Consider the following 23,338-nt stretch of genomic DNA (forward strand, 5'->3'; position numbering starts at 1 on the left):
CCCAAATTGCCCACTGAGCCACTGGAATTGCTCATGGCTTCCTGGGACAGATCTTCTGCCCCCTCTCCCCCCACTCCTACCCCTTTGTGACTTACTTGACCCATCACATACCTTTTACCTCCCTGCCTTCTGGCAAAATACTCCCTCTTCCTTGGCCTTCCCTCCAAGATGACCTGCAAAGGTCGGAACAGCCTCCAGCTCATATCCCAAGGCTTGCCATTATTTACTTTGTGCTCACTGGCTTTTATTATTCACTTGCCCATCAGCATTTTTTGAGTGTTTGTGACATGCAAGGCACTGTGTCTCATCTGTCAAGTAGAGTAGATTTTCCCTTAGTGCACCACATTGTCGCAGTCAACTGGAAACTACTCTCAGCTCTTGCTTATAAAATGGGAGCACTGCCCACTTGCCTCATCGGCTTACTGTTATGCATAAATGGGATTCAAATTATAAAAATGCTTTGAGGAGTTCAAAGCAACATGCAAATAGCTGATGTATTTTAAGAAGAGCTTCATTTGATGAGCATCTCCTAGGTATGAGCAAAGCCAGTGAACCTTTTTGTGATTTAAACTTCATATTCCATGTGATGCTAACAGCTACTCTATGTGGTGCATATGACCATTTCTAGAACAGGAAATCAAAATTCAGGGAAGGTAAGCAATTTGTCTAAGGTTGCACAGTCGATAGGTAGCAGAACCAAGCTCCAAACCCAGATCTGGCTCTAAAACCCATGCCTTTAGCCACTTACGCTGTACCGCCATCTCTCTGCCAAGGTGGGGTGGGGGCAGACATGCAGAAGCCAGTTTCTTTTTTTTTTAAGATTGATTGATTGATTGGTTGGTTGGTTGATTAAGAGAGAGAGAGCGTGAGAGGGGGAAAGGTCAGAGGGAGAAGCAGACTCCCTGCTGAGCAGGGAGCCGGATACGGGACTCCATCCCAGGACTCCAGGATCATCACCTGAGCCGTGAGCCCAAGGCAGTCGCTTAACCAACTGAGCCACCCAGGCACCAGGCCAGTTTCTTTTTGAATGCTCCAAGCTGCCTTATTAAGGAATTCTGCTCACAGAGGATATTTGCTAGTTTTGCCAGATGGCTGCAGCGCAGGCCCAAAGACATGAAGGCATAGGCAGACCACCATGGCGTGCCCCTGCAGTTGGCAAGCCTGTTGTTATAACCTAGTATCTTCTTACAGGGAAACTTCCCTTAGCTCCACTTCCCCTTCAAACCCTTAGCCCTCAGCACAGAGGAACTGCATCATGGAAAATTCATGTGGCTATTGCTTTAGGTTTTTCTAAAAGGAGCTTCCCTGTCTATTTGTGTGTATGTGGGGCTCTGACCTCTAGAGTCAGCCTCAATCTCAGTCACTCCCAAGGCCTGATCCCACGAGACCTCTTCAGAGAAGAGCAGCCTCTTGTGGATGCCAGCGTAATTTAGACCCATCCCAAAGCTGCCTCCTTGTCCGGCTCCTCTGCTGTAGACACTCTGGGCCTGGCTGTACAGGATGCCCTACAGCTTTCTGAATGCACCGTGGCATTTTAGGTCTCTGGGTCTTCCCACGTGCTATTCCTTCTGTCATCCTCCTAACTGCGTCATGGTAAACGCTTCCTCTGGGAAGCCTTCTCCACTCTTCTCAAGCTGAATCCCTTTTTCTGTGTTCTCACTATTCGGGGCTTATCTCCTATTGCAACATTTACCAAGAACGGCCAAGAGTAAACGTCTCTTTTACTAGACTATAATCTGTTCTAGGGACCATGTTTTAGCCAGCACCAAACATAGTACTTGGTTTATAGTGGGTTAAATGGTTAAAAGTACCTCTTCACTTGCTAAGCCTTGAAGAGTAGTGGGCAGTAAAGAGTTATGCCATCCTCTCTCACAGGCATCCCCCCTCACCCGGGGACCAGGTAACTCTAGTAATTCTAGTCCATTATAGCAGAGTCTAGAAAAATAAGTGTACACGCAAGCCTAGACCCGTGAGGAAGATGCTGACAGCTCTGGTGTATTTTGGGACAAGAGTCTCAGCCTGTCTGGGGCAGTGAGCTGTTTCCTGCATACTTAAAGCCTTGAGATCAATAGAGATTAATTATTGATAAATTCTGACAGTGGATGCAGTGAAGGGGGCGTGCCAGTAATCCCTCCTGCCTGGGGGACCTTAATCCTCTTGTTGCTAACAACCAACTGGTTTGGGAGCAGTGAATTGGCCTCTTGAGATTCTAAAGAGGCCGTTCAAGGTTAGAGCACCAGACGGGAAGATGAGCATTGCCTAGAGTCTCTCTTTTCTTGCTAGGATCTAATCTGTGGAGGTCCTGGCCCTGCCCCTCCCCTGCTCCATAATAGAAAGGGCTGATGGGGCCTTTCAGGGTTGAGGTCCCGTGGAAGCAACCCTCTGTTCCTTAGAAGCAATGGACTCTACAGCAGGAGGGGATGGGGGAGCCAAAGTGAGTGCAGGGGAAAAAATGAAGCTACTGGGCATTAGAAAAAAATTAAGAAAAAGAAAAAAGAGATTTCTGTGCATTAACATTTCATAAACTGATATGCCCCATCCTACCTGTGGGGAAGAGGGGCATGGCCTGCTCTGGTATCATGGCTGCAATCAGAAAGGCCCTTTACTACCCCAAACTGAGGTGGAGGGCATGGCAGAGGGAGAAGCATTCATGGATCTTACCATGATCAGCAGCAGACATTTACTAAGCATCTGCAAGCATGTAGAGTATCATGTTGGACAATGTGGAAGGTGAAAGAGACATAAAAACTTTCCACCTAAATTAAAGCATATCTTTTAAATTAAGAAAAAATTTAAAAGCATCATAGAACATGCCTTTGACTGAAAAAGGATAGTTGGAAAGATAGGAAACATACACAAGAATAAAAGCATTCCCGTTTGAGTTCATCTAGAACACCACCAATTGCAAGATGCACCATTATTGTATTAAACTCTAAGGAGGAAAAGCACCACCAGTTGAACTGACAGCAACTGCAATATGAAGCCCAGTTCAGAGGATGTTATGTTAAAACGGGGGGTGGGAGGGAGTAAAAGAATCAATTTTTAAGTATCAGTGAAATACGTATACAAGATAGCACATGTTAAATCACAAATGAATCAAAGAAACAGAAACCTTCAGGAATTCTGTGGGAAAACCCATAATTGAGAGTTAAGGCAAAGAGGGAGACAACAGGAGCTGAGCCTGAGCCAAAGAAGCTTAAGTCTTTGGATCACTGAAGCAGAAGGAGGGCATTCCAGAAAGGGGAAGCACCGAAATCAAAGCCAGACAGGCACAGTGGGATATGACGTTTCATGCACAGCGAGTAGAGCAGTTGGGGTGGGTTGAAAGTGAGTGCAGGAAGGTAGTGAGCAGGGGTTGAACAGGAGGAGGGTCTTCCATAAACCAGAATGCTGCTTAAACCAAAATGATCTGTGGGCTTATATCCCTCTCATCCGTGTTCTGGGTCTAAAGAGGAAAGGTTCTGTGGGACAAACAAGCTGGAGTCCCACAGTGTTGTCATTCATTCGTTCGTTCATTCATTCATTCATTCATTCATTCCCCAATACTCATTGAGCATCCCCTAAATTCAAGGTTCTTTGGATGAAATAAATGAATCCCATAAATTCTGCCTACTAAAAGAGATAAATCTTTTACTAAAATAACCATGAAATAGGTATCATCGTTACCCCTTTTAAAGATGATGACACAGCAGTACAGAGAGGTCAAGTAACTTGCCCAGCAGCACACTGCTAGTAAGTGGCCGAGCTAAGATTCAAATCCAAGCTCTTTGACTCTAGAGCTTACACTTGACCACTGGACACACTGCATCTCTGAGGGCGGTGCAGAGAGACCTTGGTGTAGCTCAAAGGGAAGGGTCTCCTCGGCTGTAAGGGCAGGGAAAAAATTTGATTTGTATGGCACTCTGGGCAGGATGAGACAAGGCATAAACTCTGTGCGGAGGACAGTGAGTAGTAGATTGCTCAGATCAAAGCAATAATAAAAATCAAAAGGTTGCAAAGAGATCTTGAATGCCAGGGGCTTTACACAGCAGACAGAGAAGGATCCCTGATGGCTTTTTATCAGGGGTCAGATCTGTGTAATCTATAAGATGGATTACAGAGAGAAGAAAACGGAATCAGAAAGAACAATTAGAAAGTTATCGCAATACTTTAAATAAAAGGACTTTTGGGCGCCTGGGTGGCTCAGTTGGTTAAGCGACTGCCTTCGGCTCAGGTCGTGATCCTGGAGTCCCGGGATCGAGTCCCGCATCGGGCTCCCTGCTCAGCAGGGGGTCTGCTTCTCCCTCTGACCCTCTTCCCTCTCGTGCTCTCTGTCTCTCATTCTTTCTCTCTCAAATAAATAAAAAATCATAAAAATAAATATAAATAAATAAATAAATAAAATAAAAAAAAAAATAAAAGGACTTTTGACCCAGGATAATGCCGGAGTTAAATTGTGGTCTTTGCTTTTTATTAACCTCAAAAGGTTACGGATGTACACTCCCCCAAAATACCTTGAGTCTTTGATCTATGAACTTATCTAAGGCTTCATGAGCTTTGCTTCCAGCATGGCATAGACTAGCATCATCTGTTCTGAAACAATGCCTCCGGTTTTCCATGAGCAGCACAGAGGGGAGAGAGTGGGGTAGTGGGATAGACAGGGACACCCTGGGAGATCGGCCCAGCAGTTGCTTTCCCAATCTTGGCAAGCAAACGTGTATTGTCCCTAACTGTACTCTATGCGCTGGAGACTTAGAACCGTTTTCCTCTCTGACCTTCTTTTTACCACCTTATACATCCTGAATTTTACAGTACTTTCCTATGATAGCCACCCCCATCAGATTAGAGCTGGGAGAGACTCCTGTGCTCATCTCACCCAAACCTCCTGTTTCAGAGAAAACTGAATCGCTGAGAAGGAGCAGGACCCGCTCTGGCCACAAAACCCGGGAGTGGTGGGACATGCCGCAGATGTCCAGCTCCCTGCCCCGCACCTGCACTCGCACTCACCTCAGATGGGCAGCCCCTGGAACGACTGTTCCCGGGGCAGGACTTCGTGACTTTGGACTGAGAGACAGAAAGGTTGCTTGAGTTCTCAGTGACAGTGCCCATCCTTCTGCAGGTCTTCGTGGCCGCTCGAGCCTAACGGGGCACTGCATGGCGTCTGTGGGATCTCCCAGGTGCCTTCTCAACAGTCATCTCAAAAAGTCCTGTTTGTCTAGTTTGCCTGATTAACAATCTTTGCCTGATTAAGTTTTGAGCTATTTAATGTGGAATTGGAAGACAAGGCTTAAGTTGGAGGCAGGGGCAATTTATAGTCACTAAATGCCTACTGGCAATTTCCGTTTGGATGTTATCTACCATCACCTCAGACCCAGCGCATTTCTCTAAAACCCCTTTTCCCTCTCTCTGCCTCCAGTGGTCAGTCACCACGGACCGTGTTGTTTTCCCTTAACACCTCTTCTTTCCTTTCTTTCCTTTCCTTTCCATTCCGATTGGCCTTCTGCTTGGAACTTTGTGTTGGGCTGTGATGAGATAGTTGGGAATGGATATGTAAATAGACGAAATTTAAGAAAGAAGCCCCCCTCCCCAATTCAGTTTGAAATCTGCTTGCTTTGCACCTGTCAAGATCACAGGATTCTTTTAAAATGTTAGCTCAGGATCCAAAATTTGCCTTTATTCTTATTGCCTGGGAGGCTTTGGTTGTAAAAATCCATTTGTGAGCTTCCAGCTGTAACCCTCTGCATTTGCAAGGCACAGCCTCTCTGCGGTGGCTCCCCAGCTGTGGGAGTCTTGGTGGAGGGCCTCCGTCAGGCAGGACAGATTCAGAGGAGCTGCCCTCATGGCGAAGCTGGCCTGGATGCCACTAGGCAGGGTGAGGAATAAGGACAATCAATCGCTGAGCTGAATCCCTGAATCCCTACTATATACAAGGCATGAGCGAGACACTGAACAGATTACTAAAACGTATAAGAATCCTCACCTCAAAGAGTCGGCCTGGGTAAAATGGGAGAAGAAAAGGCTAGCGGCATGTAGCAACAAATGAATTCCAGTTCAGGACAAGAAGTTTATGTCTTTAGCACCCATCCGATGTAAGGCATTAGGCCCAGTTCTGGATAAAGAGATCCAGGATAGTTTCTGACCACAAGGGGTTCATGATCTTGAAGGGAAGGCAGCTAAGAAACAATTATAGTACACGGTGATACACGTTCTTATGGTAGACGTCAGTCCAGCATACTTTGAGAACCTAAACCGAGATTGAAATCATCACTCTAATTATAGCTAAAAATGATCGAGCATGACTGTCTGCCAGGCACCATGCTATGCACATTGTGTCACTTTTTTTCTCTTTTCATTCGCACAGCTTTTTCTCATTTCATCCCTACAACAACTTTCTGGGTGGGAACTGTTTTTATTTTCAACTTTCAGAGGAGGAAGCCGAGGCCCAGAGAGGTTTAGCAGCTAGCCGGAGGGCCCTGTGTATGTAAGAGAATCCGGGGCCCCATGTGCAATCCACTCTCCCTGGAGGAGGCCCAGCCCGAGCAGAACTAGGGTTGGGTTGGGTGGAGGGAGGCCCCACCAATTGCAGGCTCAGAGAAAAGCGAGGGAAGGGCACGGAGGGGACAGAGAACATGGCACGCTGTAGAATCTGAAGAGCTGGCCTGGTCCAAGAAGGCTTCCCAGAGGAGGTGAGTCTTGCACTGGGTTTTGAGGGGCAGCCCGAGGGAACAAGGCTTCAGCACAGGAGGAAGGCAAGGAAACAGAGTTGGGCCGTGGCAGTGGCCAGGCCAGGCCAGGCTCTAGGTGAAAGCTGAAAGATCAAAGCCCGAGACCTCGAGTCTGGGAAGCCGTCGTGATACGGAGGTGGGGGGGCAGAGTGGGGGCCACGGCAGAAGATGAGGTCAAGCTGTGCCCCCTGACCTGGTCTGTCCCCCCCTTCAGCCTATGCTCAGCTGCAACCGCACCAGCTCCTCTCGCAGCCGCCCTCAAAGCACCTGCAGCCCCAGTTTGTGCTCCAGCAGCAGCCCCAGCCGCCAGCGCCGCCGCCGCCGCCGCCGCCGCCGCCGCCGCCGCCGCAGGCCCGGCCCGCGCTCCAAGCCCAGCCCCACCCCCAGCCCGCCGCGGCCCCTCCCAGCCTGACCCTGCAGCCCAGCCCCGAAGCCCGCGCCATGCCCCTAGGCCCAGTGACACCCGCCCTGCCTCTCCAGTGCCCCGCGACCAGTCTGCACAAGGCTGGCGGCACTCAGCACTGTCACCCTCCCACGCCAGACGCTGGGCCTCATAATGGATACCCCGAGGGCCTGGCCCACACCCCTCAGCGCAGGTTCCAGCACGCTTCGGCTGTCATCCTACAACTGCAGCCCGCCTCACCAGTGGTGAGTAAGCCAGTGCCAAGGTCCAGGGAACAGACGGGAGCACGCAGCTCCGTCAGCGCCACAGCGCCCGCGTGGAGGTGTTTTTGTCGAAGTCCTGTCTGGGTGATCCAAGAAAGCCCAGGGGCCCCTCCCCAATTTGGGGCTGGCTGAACCTTAACGTCCTTGCCGGCCACCCAAACTCCTCGGCAACGGGAAGTATCCGAGGATGTAGAGGCAATGTGTGAGCAGATGATCCCTGTCCTGTCCCTTCATAGCCCCAGCAGTGCGCCGAGGATGACTGGAAGGAAGCAGTACCTGGGGAGAACAGTGTGCCCGAGACTCGGTCTGGCCCATCACCCCACCAACAGGCCATCGTCACTGCCATGCCTGGAGGCCTGCCCGTCCCCAAGAGCCCTAACGTCCAGCAGCCCCCAGCTCACGGTATGCAGTGGAGTGGGGCCCTGGAGGGAGGGGAGTGAGTTGGCCTTCCTGGCCATGCCCTGGCACGTTTCACTTGGGCGGGTAAACCACCGCAGGCCCACGAGGCAACAAGGAAGCTGGGTGGGTGGAAATGGGGCTGGGGGGAGGGGGAGGAGGACTGGAAGATGAACCAAAGGGAAAGAAAGGGGACTCAGAAGATAGAAAAGAAGAGAGAAAGAAAAGGAGAGTTGAAAGTTCTAGATCCAGACTCTGAGGCCTACATGTCATTGCTGTCAGGTGTATCTGCATACCCATACGCCAAGTTGAGAGTTCAGGCAGGTTTCCAGTTGTCTCAATTCTCTGCTTCGCTTGCTCCGAGAAGGAGTTCTTGAAATTGGAAATATGACAAACAGCTGCCATAGATCAAAGATACAGCAAATGCCTAGGGGGAGCCAGAAGGGGATTCAGAATGAGTTCAGCTCATGGAAAGCGTTTTTGAAAGAACTGCTCAGCTCTGGGATCCCCAGCTGTCTGTCTGTGAGTGCCCAGTGACAAATGGCCTTCTCCATGACTGGGTTTCAGGACACGCTGCTGGACCCCTCTACCCTGTTGGGAGAGTCACAGCATGACCTCTGGGTCCCCTCTCTGCTGGTGCGCAATCTTGGCCCAGATCTGTGACATTCTGAGCTGTGGGCCACCTACAAGTCAGGGAGGCAGTTCCAGTCATCGGACTAAGTATGTGCTGGAGTCGGGGCGGGGAGAGTGGAGAGACAAAGAGTTTGGAAACTCAAGAAGGAGAAATGAGAAGACAAGCACTTGGGGACAAAGTAGGGGAAAGGGCTATCAGTGTCCTGTAAGGAATAGAGGATGGGATCAAGGAAAAGGAAAGCAAAAGAATGTGGAGAAAGAACATCAGGAAAAAGACAGGAAGGAGGCCATCCGTTCTCTTGGCACACTTGCAATAAGAAGGGATTCACCAGTTTGAAAAGCAGCCCATTCCACTGTGGAGTTGCTCTAATTATCAGAAAGTTGCTCTTCAAATTAAGCCAAAACCAGCTCTCCTGGAACTTCCATCACTGGCTGTGAACGTCTTGGGAATTCTAACAGTCCATCTCCTGTCGCCTTCGTAGACAGTTACCGTGTCTCTTTCCTCTCCTTCCCATTAAAAAAGGGAAAATCTCCAGGCTGCATATCTGAGAATTTTTTTTTTTTTAACCCATCCCATGTCAAGACCTCCCATTCCCACCACCATCTGGTCATTCTTGTTTAGCCACATTCCACCTTTGCATTAATTCTCCCAAAGTGTGAGCCCCCAAATTAAGCACAGTCATTCCAAATATAAAAAGCCATTGGCCACCATTGGTTGGCACCTAGACGTAGCTTCATACGCCCTTCAAGGAGCAGGACTGTTTTGCAGATCTGCATGGTATGGTAGGGAGGAACTGAGATTTGTCTGCACACCTACTAGGTGCCAAGTACTGTTCTAAGTTTTCCTTCCCTCGTTCATGATAACCCTGAGAGAGAAATATTATTGTCCCCATGATTCGGAGGAGGGAATAAAAGCCCATAGAGGGTCCAGGTCACACTGCTGTAAAGGGCAGTGCCCTGACTGTGGCTCCGAGCGTAACTCCCTCACCTTCCTGCATCAGCATGATGCACCCAGAGCCCTGCAGTAGCTCCTCCCAGCCAGGGGAATGACACCATTGGCTCATAGAGCACTGTCACCTGAATCCCAGAGGGCTGGGTTTGGGGTTTATTTTTTATTTTGTTTTTAAGGTTTCTTTTAACACGGACTGCTATCATTCCAGGTCTCCACAGTCTCAAACTTGTACAATTTATATTTTGAGCCCAAATATATAGTTAATTATGCCTATTAAATGTTATCTTGTGAATTCAGCCGGTAGTTCCTGCCCAGCAAGAAAATAGTTAATAGCTAATATTTACTAAGCCCTCTCTGCCAGGCTTTATGTGTATTTCCTCATTTAGTCCTGACAGTAACCCTATGAGGTAGAAGGGACTTTTATCATCCCCATTTTAAAGATAGGAAAACAGACACAGAGAGAATCAGTGAGGGGGCAGAAATGTTTTAGATCTGGATTTTGTGATTCTTTATATTAACTCCTCTGCTTGACTTTGCCATCTGTAAATCATATAGCATGTTCTCTTTGTCTTTAACCAATGTGCTGATAGAAATGTTGAATAGGACCCGACTGAGGACACATGCTCTGTCTGCAGGTTGGTGATAATATGCATTCTTTGTTCAAGTACTTGTTATCCAGTAACTCCTAAATGAACTGACATTTGCCTGTCTTTCTCTGTCTTCTCTATAAAGCTCTCAAAAATCTCTTTCTGAAATCTATACTTATAACAAGCATCCTGTTCCTGAGGTACTATCTCATGAGAGAAGTGGGCTTTGCACAGTGGAAACAACTGTGAACCACCCAAGACTTAAATATTTATCCATTCTATGTTGGAATGCCTGCTCGTTGCAAAGCACTGTGGGCTGGGAGGTAATACATAGAGAAATAAGGTCCGTGCCCTACCTTCAAGGAGCTTAAGGTCTGCTGGGAAAGACGAGAAATGCACAGGAAGAAAACATACAATAAAAACCAAAATGTGATAAATGCCATAGAAGGATTATAGGTAAGTACTTTAAAAGTTAAGAGGGAAGAGTTACCAGCAAGTAGAGATTATCAGGATAGATTGCTGAGAGGAAGGAGCGTTGTTCTAGAGCAGAGGTTGGCAAACTACATCCCACCTTGAGTCACCTTGTACGTCTCTTGTACCCCTCACAGCTCCTAGCGTATCTAGTGAATGAATGTGCTTCGCCACGACAATCCAGTTTAAATCAGTGTGGTTTAGGAAGAGAAGTAACATTTATTGGGCTCCAACTGTGTGCCAAGCACTGCAGGCAATTTGTGTAAATGTCCTCAGTTAACCTTCACAGTAAGCCTAAAGAGTAGGCATTATCCCCGTTTATGGAGGTGTAACTGGGTCACTTTGGTCATTACTTCTCTGATCCTCAGTTCCCAGGGGGGAGAATAATGACTACTTGTAGTGTTACTGTGAAGCCTAAGTGGGGATGCGTGCGCCGAGGGCTTGACACATACTAAGCACTCGATTACTGCTAGTCGTTATTATTATTGCCTCCGAATTGGCCGGGCGGGAGTCAACAGTCCGCCACGCCACTGGGGACTTGTGACCGGCCGCGGGCACACGTCCTCGCCGCGCGGCGCCCGCCTCCCTAAACCGGAGGCCGACGTCCCTAACCCGTCGCCCGTTCGGGGCGCCTTCCGGAGGGCGCGGGGCGGGGCCGGCGCGGCCGCACAAAGGAAGCGCGCGGCCGGGCTTCCGCGCCGGCGCCCCGCCTCCCGAAGACCCCGCCCCGCGCGACCAGACCCCGCCCCGCGCCGCGCCCCGCCCCCGGCGGAGGCGGCCGCGGGAGCCCTGCCGGGACGCGCCGCATTGTCTCCGCGGCGGCTGCAGCCCTCGAGCGCCCGCCGCGCGCGCGCAATCCGGCCGCCGCCCGCGCCCCCGCCCCGGCCTCGCGCCCCCGCCGCCCTTTGTTGACGCCGGCCAGGCCGGTGCGGTCGGATGCGCCGCGGCAGCCCCGGGCCCCGGCTCGGAGGCTCCCGGCGGAGAGGAGGCGGCCCGCCCGGGCCCGGGACCCCGCGCGAGGCGGCGCCCGGCCGAGGGGCTGCGTAGGCCCCGCCCGGCCAGGCCCAGCCGGGCCCTGGACAGGTCAGTGCCCGTGGCGGGGGAGGGGTTCTCGCCAGGAGGGGGCCCGCGGCCGGCGCTCGTCGCACGGGAAGCCGGGCACCGCCCTCCGGTGCCACTCCCGGCCCGGGCCTGCTCGGCTGCCAGGCCGTGCCAGCCCGCGACTCTCGCCCTCTCGGCGCCTGGGTGGTGTCCTCCGCCTGCCCCCCTCGTCGGGGACCCTGCCTGCTCCGCACTCCCCCGGAAGCCGCTGTGTCAACCTCAGCGTGCCAAACGCTTCCGTGTGTGTCCGCGCCCCTGCCCCCGGTCCCCGCACCCCCCACCCCCCACCCCCGTCCTCCCGGGACGGCGATTTACCGGGGCGATGGACGGGTCGTTTAGGGGCAGGGCTGCTGGCATCCGCTGCGCTCTGTTGGTAGGGGACTACCTAGCTTGGAGGGCCTGCGGCTTCGCTGGAGAGTTTTGTTTTTAATCTAGTTTCGGTCTCACGAGGTTTTTAATTGGATGGAAAGGACAAGCTGTTCTGTGTCTGTCCTGTCTTCCATTTTTAGAAGAGCATTTTCTCTCTGTCCCATGCCAAATGAAGGTATGCTGAATTGTGGATTCTTTACATAAAAATCGGGATTTGTGAGATTTCTCTATTTAAATTGAAGTCCGCAGAGAGGGAAATAATTTGCCCAAGGTCAGGTTGCAAACTGATGGTGAAGCTACAGTCAGAACTCGTGGCCCCTGACTCCTGTATGGCTGGATACCACCAGTCTGTGCCAGCGATACCCCCACCATCCCAACTCTCTCCGTCCCTTCCCCACCCCCGCCGTCGATACCTAAACAGATTTCACTGACATACTTTCAGTTCTGATAACTTTCCTTTCCTCCCTACTCCATACCCAGAATGTTCCGCTTCTTCCAGTGCGGTCTACAGACACAGTCTTTTATTTTTATTTATTATTATTATTATTATTATTATTATTATTATTATTATTATTATTCCTGCTTTACAAATCAGTGACAGCTTTCCCCTTAGAGGGCTTCCATCCTAGAGCTTTAATCCCCTCCATTAGCATATTGGGCCCAGAGGATCCCTTGTTGTGAAATAAGCAACCGACCTAAATCCACCATATGTCCCCGATTTTTCTAGGACGGCCCCAATTTAAAATATTCCATCCCATTGTCTATCAGCCCAAGTGTCTTGATTTTTGGTTTAGAAAATAATGTCACTTTAAGTGTATCAGACCCTCTGTCCTGGCTTTTTCCAGTCATTTGGCTCTGGGGCATAACTGGGTAATCCAATTATCATTCACCTGGGATTTTTCTTCTCCTGAGTCAACCCAAATGTTGGAACTGCCAGGATTTCTAGATGAGTCTGAAAATTACAGGCTAATGAAGCAAGGAAATGCCTTCTTGCTCCTATATTTCTCCCCCACTCCTGCCCTCCCTATCTTTTATTCTAGTGCAGGGCAGCAGACCTGTGGCAGGGTCTGTTGATCAGGGCTTAGGTTTAGGTCACAGGGATATAGGGCTTTGTATCATTTCGCCTGTAAAATAGGAAGGAAGTAACTTACCATGTTGGTTATAGGGCAGGAGATTCTGTCTGGAATCTTAAGGTACCTGCACAGCTAAGTAGTTTTGGTCTCACGCAGATCAACACACTTTTATTCGGCTCCTGCTTCATATAAAGCACTGTGGTAAGCATTGTGGAGGAAAAAAAAAGTGATTTTCCCACATAGCCCCCAACGTCTGGAGATCTGTATTTGGAAGTACCCACACTTTTGAATCAGCTGATAAACTGTGTTTCCCACTGTTTCTATACCTGAATTCCAGTCCCTGCAAGGCAAGAACCAAAGTTTCTGGTTTGGCTCATTCACAGGGGCTGGCTTGTTTCACAGAGGGTCCAGCAGATGGGTAATGGTGCTCTTTTGGCACCTGTCCTTTCCAGGCACTCTTTGTCACGTGCGCCCTGCCCACCCAAGATCTGTTTCCAGGCTTGTCTATACACACTGGAAGAATAGATGCCTTTTTTTCCTCCAGCCTTACTCTTGAGAAAGTAGGTAGTTTCTTGGTGTACATTTCTGTTGTTCTTGAGTTGGTTTCTGTTATCCAGCGGTGTTTGCTTGAGCCATCTCTCCTGTTGTCACTCCTTCTTGTTTTTTTTTTTTTTTTTAACTGTTGTTTTACTGAGATGTGGCACATAGATGCTTAAGGAATATTGGTATTCCATCATGTACTCACCTCCCAGCTTTTTCCACCTCTCTTCCACATCCTGACTTAATTTCTAATTTCCCTTTGTCAGTCATACTCTATATATATTACTTCACTTCCCTCAAAGTAAGGTGGAAACTCCAGCTCTTCTTTCTGTCCCAATAATGATTCTCTTAGCTGTAGGACTCATCAGCCATTGTCTTCTCTCCATTTCAGTGGAGGATGAGCTTTTAGGAAGGTGTTTGTTATGCTTCTCCAGACATATCTCCTCTGTCACTGACTTTCTAGTCTAAGCTGATTGATCCTGAGACTTCTCTTCCTGCCACCAGGCCCCCTCCCCCATCTATGACCCTGTGCCTGTTACTTGCTTTGGCTCAGCCCCAGAATCCACTCTTTTTCAGACCACATCCTTTTTCCTGCCTTACTCATTTCCTGTCTCAGATACTTTGGATCCTTTAATTCTGATCTTTCCAAGGGGAAGAGAATAAACCAAGAGAAGAGGAGTAAGTGGATAGATGATCTTCTAAAATTGAACTGTTCTTTCTCGCTCTTACATAGGCTGTCCCCTCCCTGGGTTTTCTTGTTTAAGAAAAAAAGAAATGATGACTGTCTCAGAATTAAGAACCTCCACCTGTGAGTCCCTGTCTTTTTGTCTTTTTTTTTTTTTTCCCTGTTGTGAATGTATAAAGAGGATAACTTAGAATCTTAGACTCTCCCTCTAAGTCTCTGTCCTCCTTTGGACTGTGGGCCTCATGCTAGGCATTTGGTAACCATTTACAGAATAAAGTTCAGCCACTTCCTATCAGAGTCCTTCACTTTCCGCTCACGTGGATCAGTAAGCCAAAAATAAAATTTAAATTAAAAAAACTAGGGAATAGGATGTTGGTTCCAGTTCTGGTAATACTGCTCCATGTTAGTATGCTATTTCCCAAGGGTTCCCCCCCGCCTTCTTGTGTCATTCCAACTTTATAGTAAAGTTCTCCCAGCTGTTCAGTGTCATATAATCTCCAGGTAGATTTGGTCCCGTCCTCAAAAAGATTCTCTTTTGAAAAGATACATCTGCTAGAGAGGAGAGTAGGTAAATGAGAATAAGGAGTCTTCATAAGTGATATTTTTTCTTTTATTCCCTTTGTTTTGTGCCATTCTGCAACTGGAAGATGAAGATGATGACTTTCTGTGGTCGGGAGGAGTCTCACCAAAGTGGTTGTAGAGAGATGCTATTGTGTTTTCCACCCCCGTGGAAAAGCAGGGTGAGGACTGGCTGCCTTACGCCATCTGCCCCCATGAGGCCTTTGTGCCAGTAGCAGGAATGACTCTCTCTGCAGTGACTTGGCACCTTGTTTGGTGGAAAGCAAAGCTGGCCTACCCCTCAAGGTTGATGTATGAACATATGTAGATTTATATTTTTAAAGTTTTTATGGCATGGTTTAAACTATAATGTGAGTCACCTCTTAAAGATTCTGAGTATGTTTTCTCTTAAAAAATTAAGTATGCCTGTTTAAGATGACTTACTCACATCTCAAATAGATGTAAGGTTTCATTTTGAGCATTAACTTATTTCAAAATTTCAGTTTGAATTACCAGCTACATCAGACCACTGATTTGAGAAACTCAGAGGCAGGCCACCCCTAGTTCAACTTTATGACATTTGGGGAATTGTTAGGAAAATAATCAACCATTTGTTTACCCAAAACAAAAATCTTACAGATTCTGGACTTTTTCCCGTCAATAACAAAAGTAGTGTGACTGACATAGTCAAGAAATGGGCTGCTTTATAGTTAATCAAGAGTTATACAATTAAAATTTATATATTATTAAATTTATATACAATGAAAAATGTTAGTTTTTGGAGAAAGAAAGTGTAGTAAGAAACAGCACATAATTTAATAAATTGTTGTGTGAGTCATTGTAAGACCATCTCAGCCAGCATGATAAACTTAATAGGGGTTGTTTTTTTTCCTTTCCCTTCCAGATTATTTATACTTAGTGAAAAAGGATGTGCTTTCCTTCTCTTTCAATTTCCAAATGATTTTTTTAGTTTAGATAAGTCCAAAAGAAGAGCACGTTCTTTTGACGTCACCAAGAAAGGATTGTTATTAAACAGGCATTGCCAGTTCTGAGATAAATCCAGATGTTGAAAAGAGTCCTGGTTTGCTAGTAGGGTTGCTCCTTATCCTGGGGATTAACGAGTGTTGAAGGTGTTGAAGCAAAATATCTGTTTCCTGGATGATTTTCTTCTCAGCATTGAAATTTATTTATTATAGCTTCTCTTAAAAAGAGATGCCTATCAGATGCCATGTCAACCGGCTCTTCTCCAGTAGGTTAGGAGGACCAGGCCTGAGACTGTTGGCAACAAAGTGAGAGCTATTGACCACTGGGGCTTATTGTTAAGGCTTTAGTTGCAAGGCTATTATGTCTCAGATAGTGTATGATTATCCTTAGTTACTGATATCTTTAGCATATTTGAAACCATCCGTATGGGGCCTAAATCCATATAATCCAAATCTATCTTAATCTATAGTCATCCAGTCTATAGTAAGACATGTTTTTGTTTTTAAGATTTTATTTACTTATTTGTCAGAGAGAGAGCGAGAGAGGGCACAAGCAGGGGGAGCGGCAGGCAGAGGGAGAAGCAGACTCCCTGCCGAGCACCCTGGGATCATGACCCGAGCCGAAGGCAGACACTTAACCGACTGAGCCACCCAAGCATCCCAAGACATGTTTAATTAAAGGATCGAAGCAAAGGACACTTTAAATTGAAACAAAATTAATGCAGTCAAATACTGTTTTTACAAAAATCAGTGAAGTCCACGTTTTCAGGCCTCCAGTAGTCAGTATTAATCTATTCTGTCAGCTGATTGGTAGCAAAGTAGGGTGATTGCAGACTTGGACAATGATTTTAGGAAGGAAGAGAGTAATGTTTGCCACAAGCAGAAATGGTCAGGAGGATTGGTTTGCAAGATAAGTATTATGTATCCCATTCTATGGGCGAGACAGCGGAGGCTTAGCTTTTTCCCCACTTCTCTGTCTCTCTCCCCTTCCCCCCCCCTCCCATTTATCTGAGAATATTAGTGCTCCTGCAGTTGGTAAATAATAAGGCAGCGTATCAGGCAACATAGTGGCCTTTCCTTATTATCAACCTGAAAATAATTATGGAGTTTACTAAACATTTCTAATTGTCTTTTTTTTTTTTTTTTTTTTAACTATTAGAAACCCATCTTCCATGATTTTGCCTTCAGCCTTTTAAACTAACTTCTTTTCATGGGCTACACTACCTCCCGGCTTTACAAATTCCATGAATTTACTGCTCTCTAGGTAAAGTTCTTTAGTTGCTCCAGTCACCTTGTCTGGCTTCTGGGGTTCTGCACTGTGTGATACCCTGAGACTCTTTACCCAAGAACTGTATAGAAAGGGAGCGTGGTGGTTGCCTCATCCTGGGGATTAACGAGTGTTGAAGGTGAATTGAGACATTTGGTTCGCCCGAAGGCAGGTGCATTTCTGTTCTGTTGCTGCCATTGTCAAAGTGGAAGTAACATTTCTTCCTGAAGCCTGACCTCAAGAGGACAAGAACAGGACACCCTGCATAGGCCAGGGTGTCTGAGGAGCATGAATGGTACCTGAGTTTGGGCTGATGGAAGAAGAGTTCTCTCTGCCCTGGAGCTACAAGAAGCCAGGCTCAGTGAGAGCGAGATTGAGAGATTAAAGCAGGTTTCCTAATATCTTGGGTTTCAGTGATGTTAGCCCTCCTAGGGCCAAGGCCAGCCTGTTCCACTATGTTGTTCCTACATTATCTTATTTAATCCTTACTGTGGCCAACTGAGACAGGTCTAAGTACCCATTTTACAGATAAGGAAACTAAGGCCTCGGGTAACTTGTCCAGGATTACAAACTAGGATTTAAGTCTAAGGGCTTTCTGATCCCAAAGTCGTAACGGCCACGTTGCACAGCTTCTAAATGAGATCAGTGGGGGCGCCTGGGTGGCTCAGTCGTTAAGCGTCTGCCTTCGGCTCAGGTCATGATCCCAGGGTCCTGGGATCGAGCCCCGCGTCGGGCTCCCTGCTCGGCGGGAAGCCTGCTTCTCCCTCTCCCACTCCCCCTGCTTGTGTTCCTGCTCTCGCTATGTCTCTCTCTGTCAAAAAAATAAATAAAATCTTTAATAAATAAATAAATAAATAAATAAATGAGATCAGTGCCAGGCATCTTACATATAAAAATTCTAATATTCACTATAGCCTTGCAACATAGGCAGTATGATCCTCATTTTTACAGATGGAGGGACTAAGGCTCAGAGCAGGTATCAAGTGCTTGAAGCTCACAGATAAACCAAAGATGGAACCAGAAGGCAGAATATGAACCCAGAGGCACTGGCTCCGCCCAGAGCCAGCACTCCTTCCACTCTGCTGCTCTGACCTCCATCTTCTGTGATCTTGAGGCCTCCAGTGTAGAGCCTCTCCTGCGGGTCCCAGACGTGTTGTCTTTTGAAGTCCTAGCACCTGCTAGAGAACTATGGTGGGAGAATATCTGGGAGCCCTCGACCTCAGCAGTGGATCCCGTGGGCCTGGCTCCATCCAAGTAGAAGTCTGAAACCCCTCCCTGACTCCCTGCAGTCAGAGTTAGCTGCTCTTCCCTGGTGCATTGACCTGTCCCGTGGGAAGTCACCGCACGGTCCTGCAGGTGCTGCTGCCGAGCTTGGTCCCGGTGCCGGAGGAGCCTGGCGCGGGGGTCTGCCTGCGGGCTGGGCAGCAGCTCCTGCAGCTGTTTGGAAATCCCCCAGGGCTCCTGTTGTCCTGACCTGCATGGGGGAGGGTGGCTGTTCGCTCCATTGCCTCCTTCCTTCATAGCGGGGGAGGGGGGGTGGTGGCAGCTTGGAAAACATTCAGCTGTTTACAATTCAGCTTATGTACACTGTAGCTGGGGATTGTGGGTGAGTCAGAAGGGCCGCTCTCTCTGCCTGTGTCCTCAGAGATGGCAGGAAAGTCAGCTGTATGGTAATGGCTGCCAGCGAGGAGGAGGAGCCCTCCCTCACAGATGCCTTAACCAGAGTCGCTCAGCCAGATGCTGAAGATCCGAGAAGCACGTCTGCCCTCCAATTCTCTTAACCCAGGCTCGACGAGGTCATTTTGCTGTGACACCGAGAGCAGGGTTGGGGCTACCTGGCTGAGCCTCGCTTTCGTTCTGCCAGCCAGCTCCCCTGCAGGGACCCAGGCGGGGACCCGAGCCTCGCCGTCCTGTGCCTGCTCTGCCAAGTGCCCAGAGCGCCCCGCCTGTCACTGCCGACTCTTCCCCTCTCCAGAGAGCTCGGTCAGAGCAGGCTGCTCTTGTTTGCAGAGCCCAGGAAGGTACTCTGAGGAGCAGGATGGTGATGGCCATAGCCTGCTGTGGGTCCTCGAGGTAAGGATTTCTTCTGTGTCTGACAGCTCGGTCCTTAGCAGAATTGAAAAAGTTAAAACATTGGGCATTGGTGCCTACTGCCTTCTGGGTACTCAGGGGACCCCAGGGTGGGAAGGGACGTGTCATTTCCCCACGACTAAGAGCTCCTTCTGTGCGTGTTTTAGAAGGTCCTGCCTTCCAAGTATGTGCCATCCACTCTTGCCTTGATTCTAAAATGCACACTTTTCCTCATCTGGAAAATTGCTAAACTCCGGCCCTGTGCTCTAGTGCCCATGATCCAGAATAATCACTCTCCCCTCCCACCCCTCCCACCAAGCCTGCTGCCCCGAATCGGAAGGAAAGCTATCTGCTTATCTGTCAAGTGGTTCACAGCCAGGTGTGAATGACTGCAGGTGTCTATTTGCATTTTAAAGAAGGTTGTTAACCAAATGAATCTCTTTGAGTGATGGACTCAGGGTCCCAGGATGGAGCCCCACCATTCCTCCTTCCCTCGCTCCCGCCCCTCGTCACCCCTCTGCCTGTTTCTACCCACCCCTTTCTCTCTCATCGCCACTTCCCCCTTCACTTTCCCACCTCCCCCTGGGGCGATGGAGGGATGCCAACAAATGGGCAATTATGAAATATCTTACCTCCCCCCTTTCCGAATGGCACCAGTTTCTTTAGGCGCCCAAATATAACTGCAGAGAGCGTAAGAGTGGCGGCGGACATCAGCGCCCTCAGCTTGCTGTGCTGTTACCGCCCGCTGGACCAGCTGCCCTCCGCCTCCTGGATCTGGTTTCCCTGGCGGGAGCTCTGCAGGTGCTCCACACGGGCGCTCTCCCGAGCACGCAGTTCTGTAGGGATCCTGCTGTCCCCCGTCCTGGCCCTGTGACGGGGCCTGCTGAGCTGAGGCACTGAGAGCGGGATTTCAGAGCCAGGGGCCTGGAGGGAATGCTCCGTGTTGTATAAGCAGCCTTGTTTTGCCATTTGTCAAGCTGGATTTGCTGCAGGCAAATGACCCATGTTATCACCTACTTTGCTTCCTTAAATTCTTGATTAACTTCATTAGCTCTGTCTCACTCGGCTACAGTCAAGGAAGGGTAGTTAGAAGTCTTGTAAATGAAAACACTCCTCCTGTCGAGAAAATAGAGACCGCTGAGGGGTAGAAGCAGCTCTGCTTGCCCTCCCGTTTCCTCTGAAGTCAGGTCTTCAAGATGACTTGTTTTAGGAGCAAACACAGTGAATGGCCAGGCCATCTGAAACACCCGTAATAACTGTTCGTCCTAAACCAGATTCCAGCATAGCTGATTTTTGGGTTTGTTTGTTTTGTTTTTTTACTTTTCTATTTACTTTTTTTTTTCCTGATTTTTGTTTTATCTGCTCATGTAAAGAACATCAGAACTGGTTCTAAAATGGCCCAGATTTTGCATAGCTGTAGCCAGCCAGACCTCTATCTTAAATAGGCAGGAGAGCTCAGCCTCTCCGGACACCTAGTGACTGGTCCTGTGGGCGGGGCCATTTTTATAGGAGCCTCCCAGCCTCTGACTCTAGAGGTCATCATGCCTTTCTAGATGCCTGGAGCCCAAACACATATTTCAAAGGGGCCAGGGAATCCAGAACTCCAGCCTTCAGGGCAACTTAATGCTCCTTCTTACTGAAGAAATCCCCACGCTAACAGGAAGAAATGGGCCAAGGAATAGCTCTTGTTCTTTGTAACCAGGTACCCAGAAATGCCAGTCCTGTAGAAGACACTGGCCTGACTGCTGTCTAATCATTATAGCCTCAGTAGGTAATTTACAAATCTCAGATGGTGCCAAGTTCCCTGTTTGAGACTAAGGAGACCTTCGAAGATGGAGAACATGGGTTCTAGACCATCCAGTTTAACAGACATTAAATAGCTTGTCCTAGAGCAGACATGGGGTTTAGCCCCTGAAGATACAGAGGTGATAAGACATAGCCCCTGCCTAAAGAAACTTGCCCTGCCCAGGGACCCAGCCCTGAAGCAGATAATCTCACAGACAGACTGCTGGGTGGTTCTTCCTATTTTATCCAGCCCCTATAAGGGCTATTGCTGCCAGAGCCTATGAATGAGCCCAGAATTGAGAAGCAGCCTAGAGGTTGAGACATATATATATATGTAAAATTTATATATATATATATATATATATAAAACATATATAAACATATATATAAAACAACTTCCCCAGAACATACTATCCTGTTCATTCCTATCTGAATACTCAGCCCTTTGTAGGCACCTTCATTAAAGGCTTGATTCTCCCTCCCCACACCTTCACCACCACCAAAGCTTGGCCTCCCTTCCCTCCCACAGCCTCTGGTGCTCAGAGCACCCTGGCCTCCACCTTTCAGATACGGTGCCTAGCTGTGTGTAATGACTTTTGAGACCTGTGGGAATCTCCAGCAACAGCAACAGCCTCAGGACTGGTCAAGAGAATTCAGAAAGGAAGAATTCCTAAGACAGAGTCTTTATCTTTTATCTGGCCTCTGAGCCAGCTGGACAGGTTTCTGCAAGTTTCCCTGTTAAGCTGCTTTCCCTCAAGCAGGCTGAAAAGCAGTCTGGGAGAGCGGGGAAGTAGATTAAATTAATCTCAGCATGCTGGGCTTGGCAGGGGGTTAGATTGTGTTTGGTCATTCCAGAAATAGCCCAAGCTCCTTTGTTCCTAAAGCAGATGAGGGGGCCTTGGCCTCCAAGATGACTGCAAACCTTTGTATATTCATAAAACGCCCTCCCTCTGTCCCCTGGCTTCTGTCTCTTCTGCAACCTGCCCTAGAGTTATAACGGAGAGTGATCGATTCTGACGTTAGGGTGAAAGGATTTATTTGTTTGTTCTCCTGCTTAATAAGATCCTTTTTTTAAAAACTTAGATTCCAAAAAGTCTTTGCTCCCCAGAGTTAAGCATCGGCCCTGTCAACTCTGAGCTAGTGAATGCATCTGTTCACTACTGTATTTGGCATGAGGAAAGAATCTGACCTCAAGAGTTATGCCCGCGCCATCCTGTCTTGCAGTGCCCCAGTGCACATTAATAGACACCGCTCTGAGAGACAGGAGGGAAGGGGGGTCGGGGGGAAGGAGAAGAACCGAGCCAGGATACAGAGATCCATAAAAGGAGACAAGGTATCAGAAGCAGTTTGGTGATGAATATCCATGAAAAGCCGGAGGTGGGAGTGGTCCCAGAATTCAAGGAGAATGGATTAATTCCACTGAGGTATTTGAAACTAAAACAAGGGAGTCACTTATGCCCCTTCTCCTGTGCTCCCAGTCAGGAATGTGACCATGTGTAAAAGAAACACAACCAAAATCTTACCAACCCAATCTCTTTGATCAATGCGCTTGGTTTTTTATGTTAGTATTGACTGGGTCCCTGACTTGAAAAGACGTAAACAGGACACGTAGGATGATGATGGAACTTGGAGCCTTTTGTGCAAGGAATAGTTGAGGCAGCAGAGGGAGCTCGGCCTAGAGGAGAGAAGAAACACTTGGTGGTGAGTGCCGTGCTCTCCGACACCAAGAGCAGTTCGTGAGCATTTCCTAGTGCACTAGCACGCTCTGCAGGTGATTACCTCGTGGTCCGCAGAGCCGCTCAACACTGGGGGAGGTACTGCAATTGTCCTTATTTTACAGCTCGTTGCACCGAGGCTCAGAGCCAGAGGACTTACCCCTAATTCACTTGAGAGATAAAGACCTGTCTCTGAGCCCGTGTTTTTGCCCATTATACAAATATGATTAGCCTTGTTCTACGTGGTCTTAAGGAACAGAACCAGGATGGGTGGGCAGAAGTTAACAGGAGATAGGTTTTTGGCTCATAGTAAAGAACTTTTTAATTGAACTGTCCACAGAGGGAACTACTCCAGAGGTAGTAAGTTCCTTTGTCATTGGAGGTATTCAAACAAATGCCCAGAAATCACTGGGTAGTAATATTATAGAGAAGTTTCCAGCATTGGGAAGGGATTGAACCAGGCATTCCAATCTTGTGATTCTGTAATCTGTAGTTCATTAGAGAAATCAGGGGATATTTTACCAGAAGGAATTTCAGAGCACCATGTAAAAATAAAATGTTAACTTGTGTATTCGGTTTTATATATATATTTTAAAATATTTTATTTATTTATTTATTAGAGAGAGAGAGAGCATGAGCAAGGGGGAAGGGTAGAGGGAGAAGCAGACTCCCCACCAAGCAAGGAGCTGAATGCAGGGCTCGATCCCAGGACCCCGAGATCATGACCTGAGCTGAAGGCAGACGCTTAACCAACTGAGCCACCCAGGCGCCCCTCAGTTTTAT

The 23,338-nt window shown here is 48.3% G+C and overlaps 1 protein-coding gene across 5 annotated transcripts in view; it reads left to right on the plus strand.

Moving 5' to 3' along the window:
• Nucleotides 1-23,338, plus strand: part of PHC2 (polyhomeotic homolog 2) — a 115,210-nt gene that overhangs the window by 77,040 nt on the left and 14,832 nt on the right. For 3 of the 5 annotated variants that reach the window (XM_064589511.1, XM_054512995.2, XM_045898142.3), the window contains 2 exons: nucleotides 6,919-7,352; nucleotides 7,607-7,772. In XM_064589511.1, the coding sequence (XP_064445581.1) occupies nucleotides 6,919-7,352; nucleotides 7,607-7,772 (600 nt within the window). Of the gene's footprint in view, nucleotides 1-6,918; nucleotides 7,353-7,606; nucleotides 7,773-11,196; nucleotides 11,493-19,018; nucleotides 19,059-23,338 lie in introns of those variants that run through there. The other 2 variants (XM_045898144.2, XM_045898143.3) reach the window with 2 other exon arrangements.

The sequence above is a fragment of the Mirounga angustirostris genome, unplaced genomic scaffold, assembly GCF_029215605.1.
Source record: "Mirounga angustirostris isolate CCGP_5_RB_7025 unplaced genomic scaffold, mMirAng1.0.hap1 SCAF_4, whole genome shotgun sequence".
In the NCBI taxonomy this organism is placed as follows: domain Eukaryota; kingdom Metazoa; phylum Chordata; class Mammalia; order Carnivora; family Phocidae; genus Mirounga; species Mirounga angustirostris.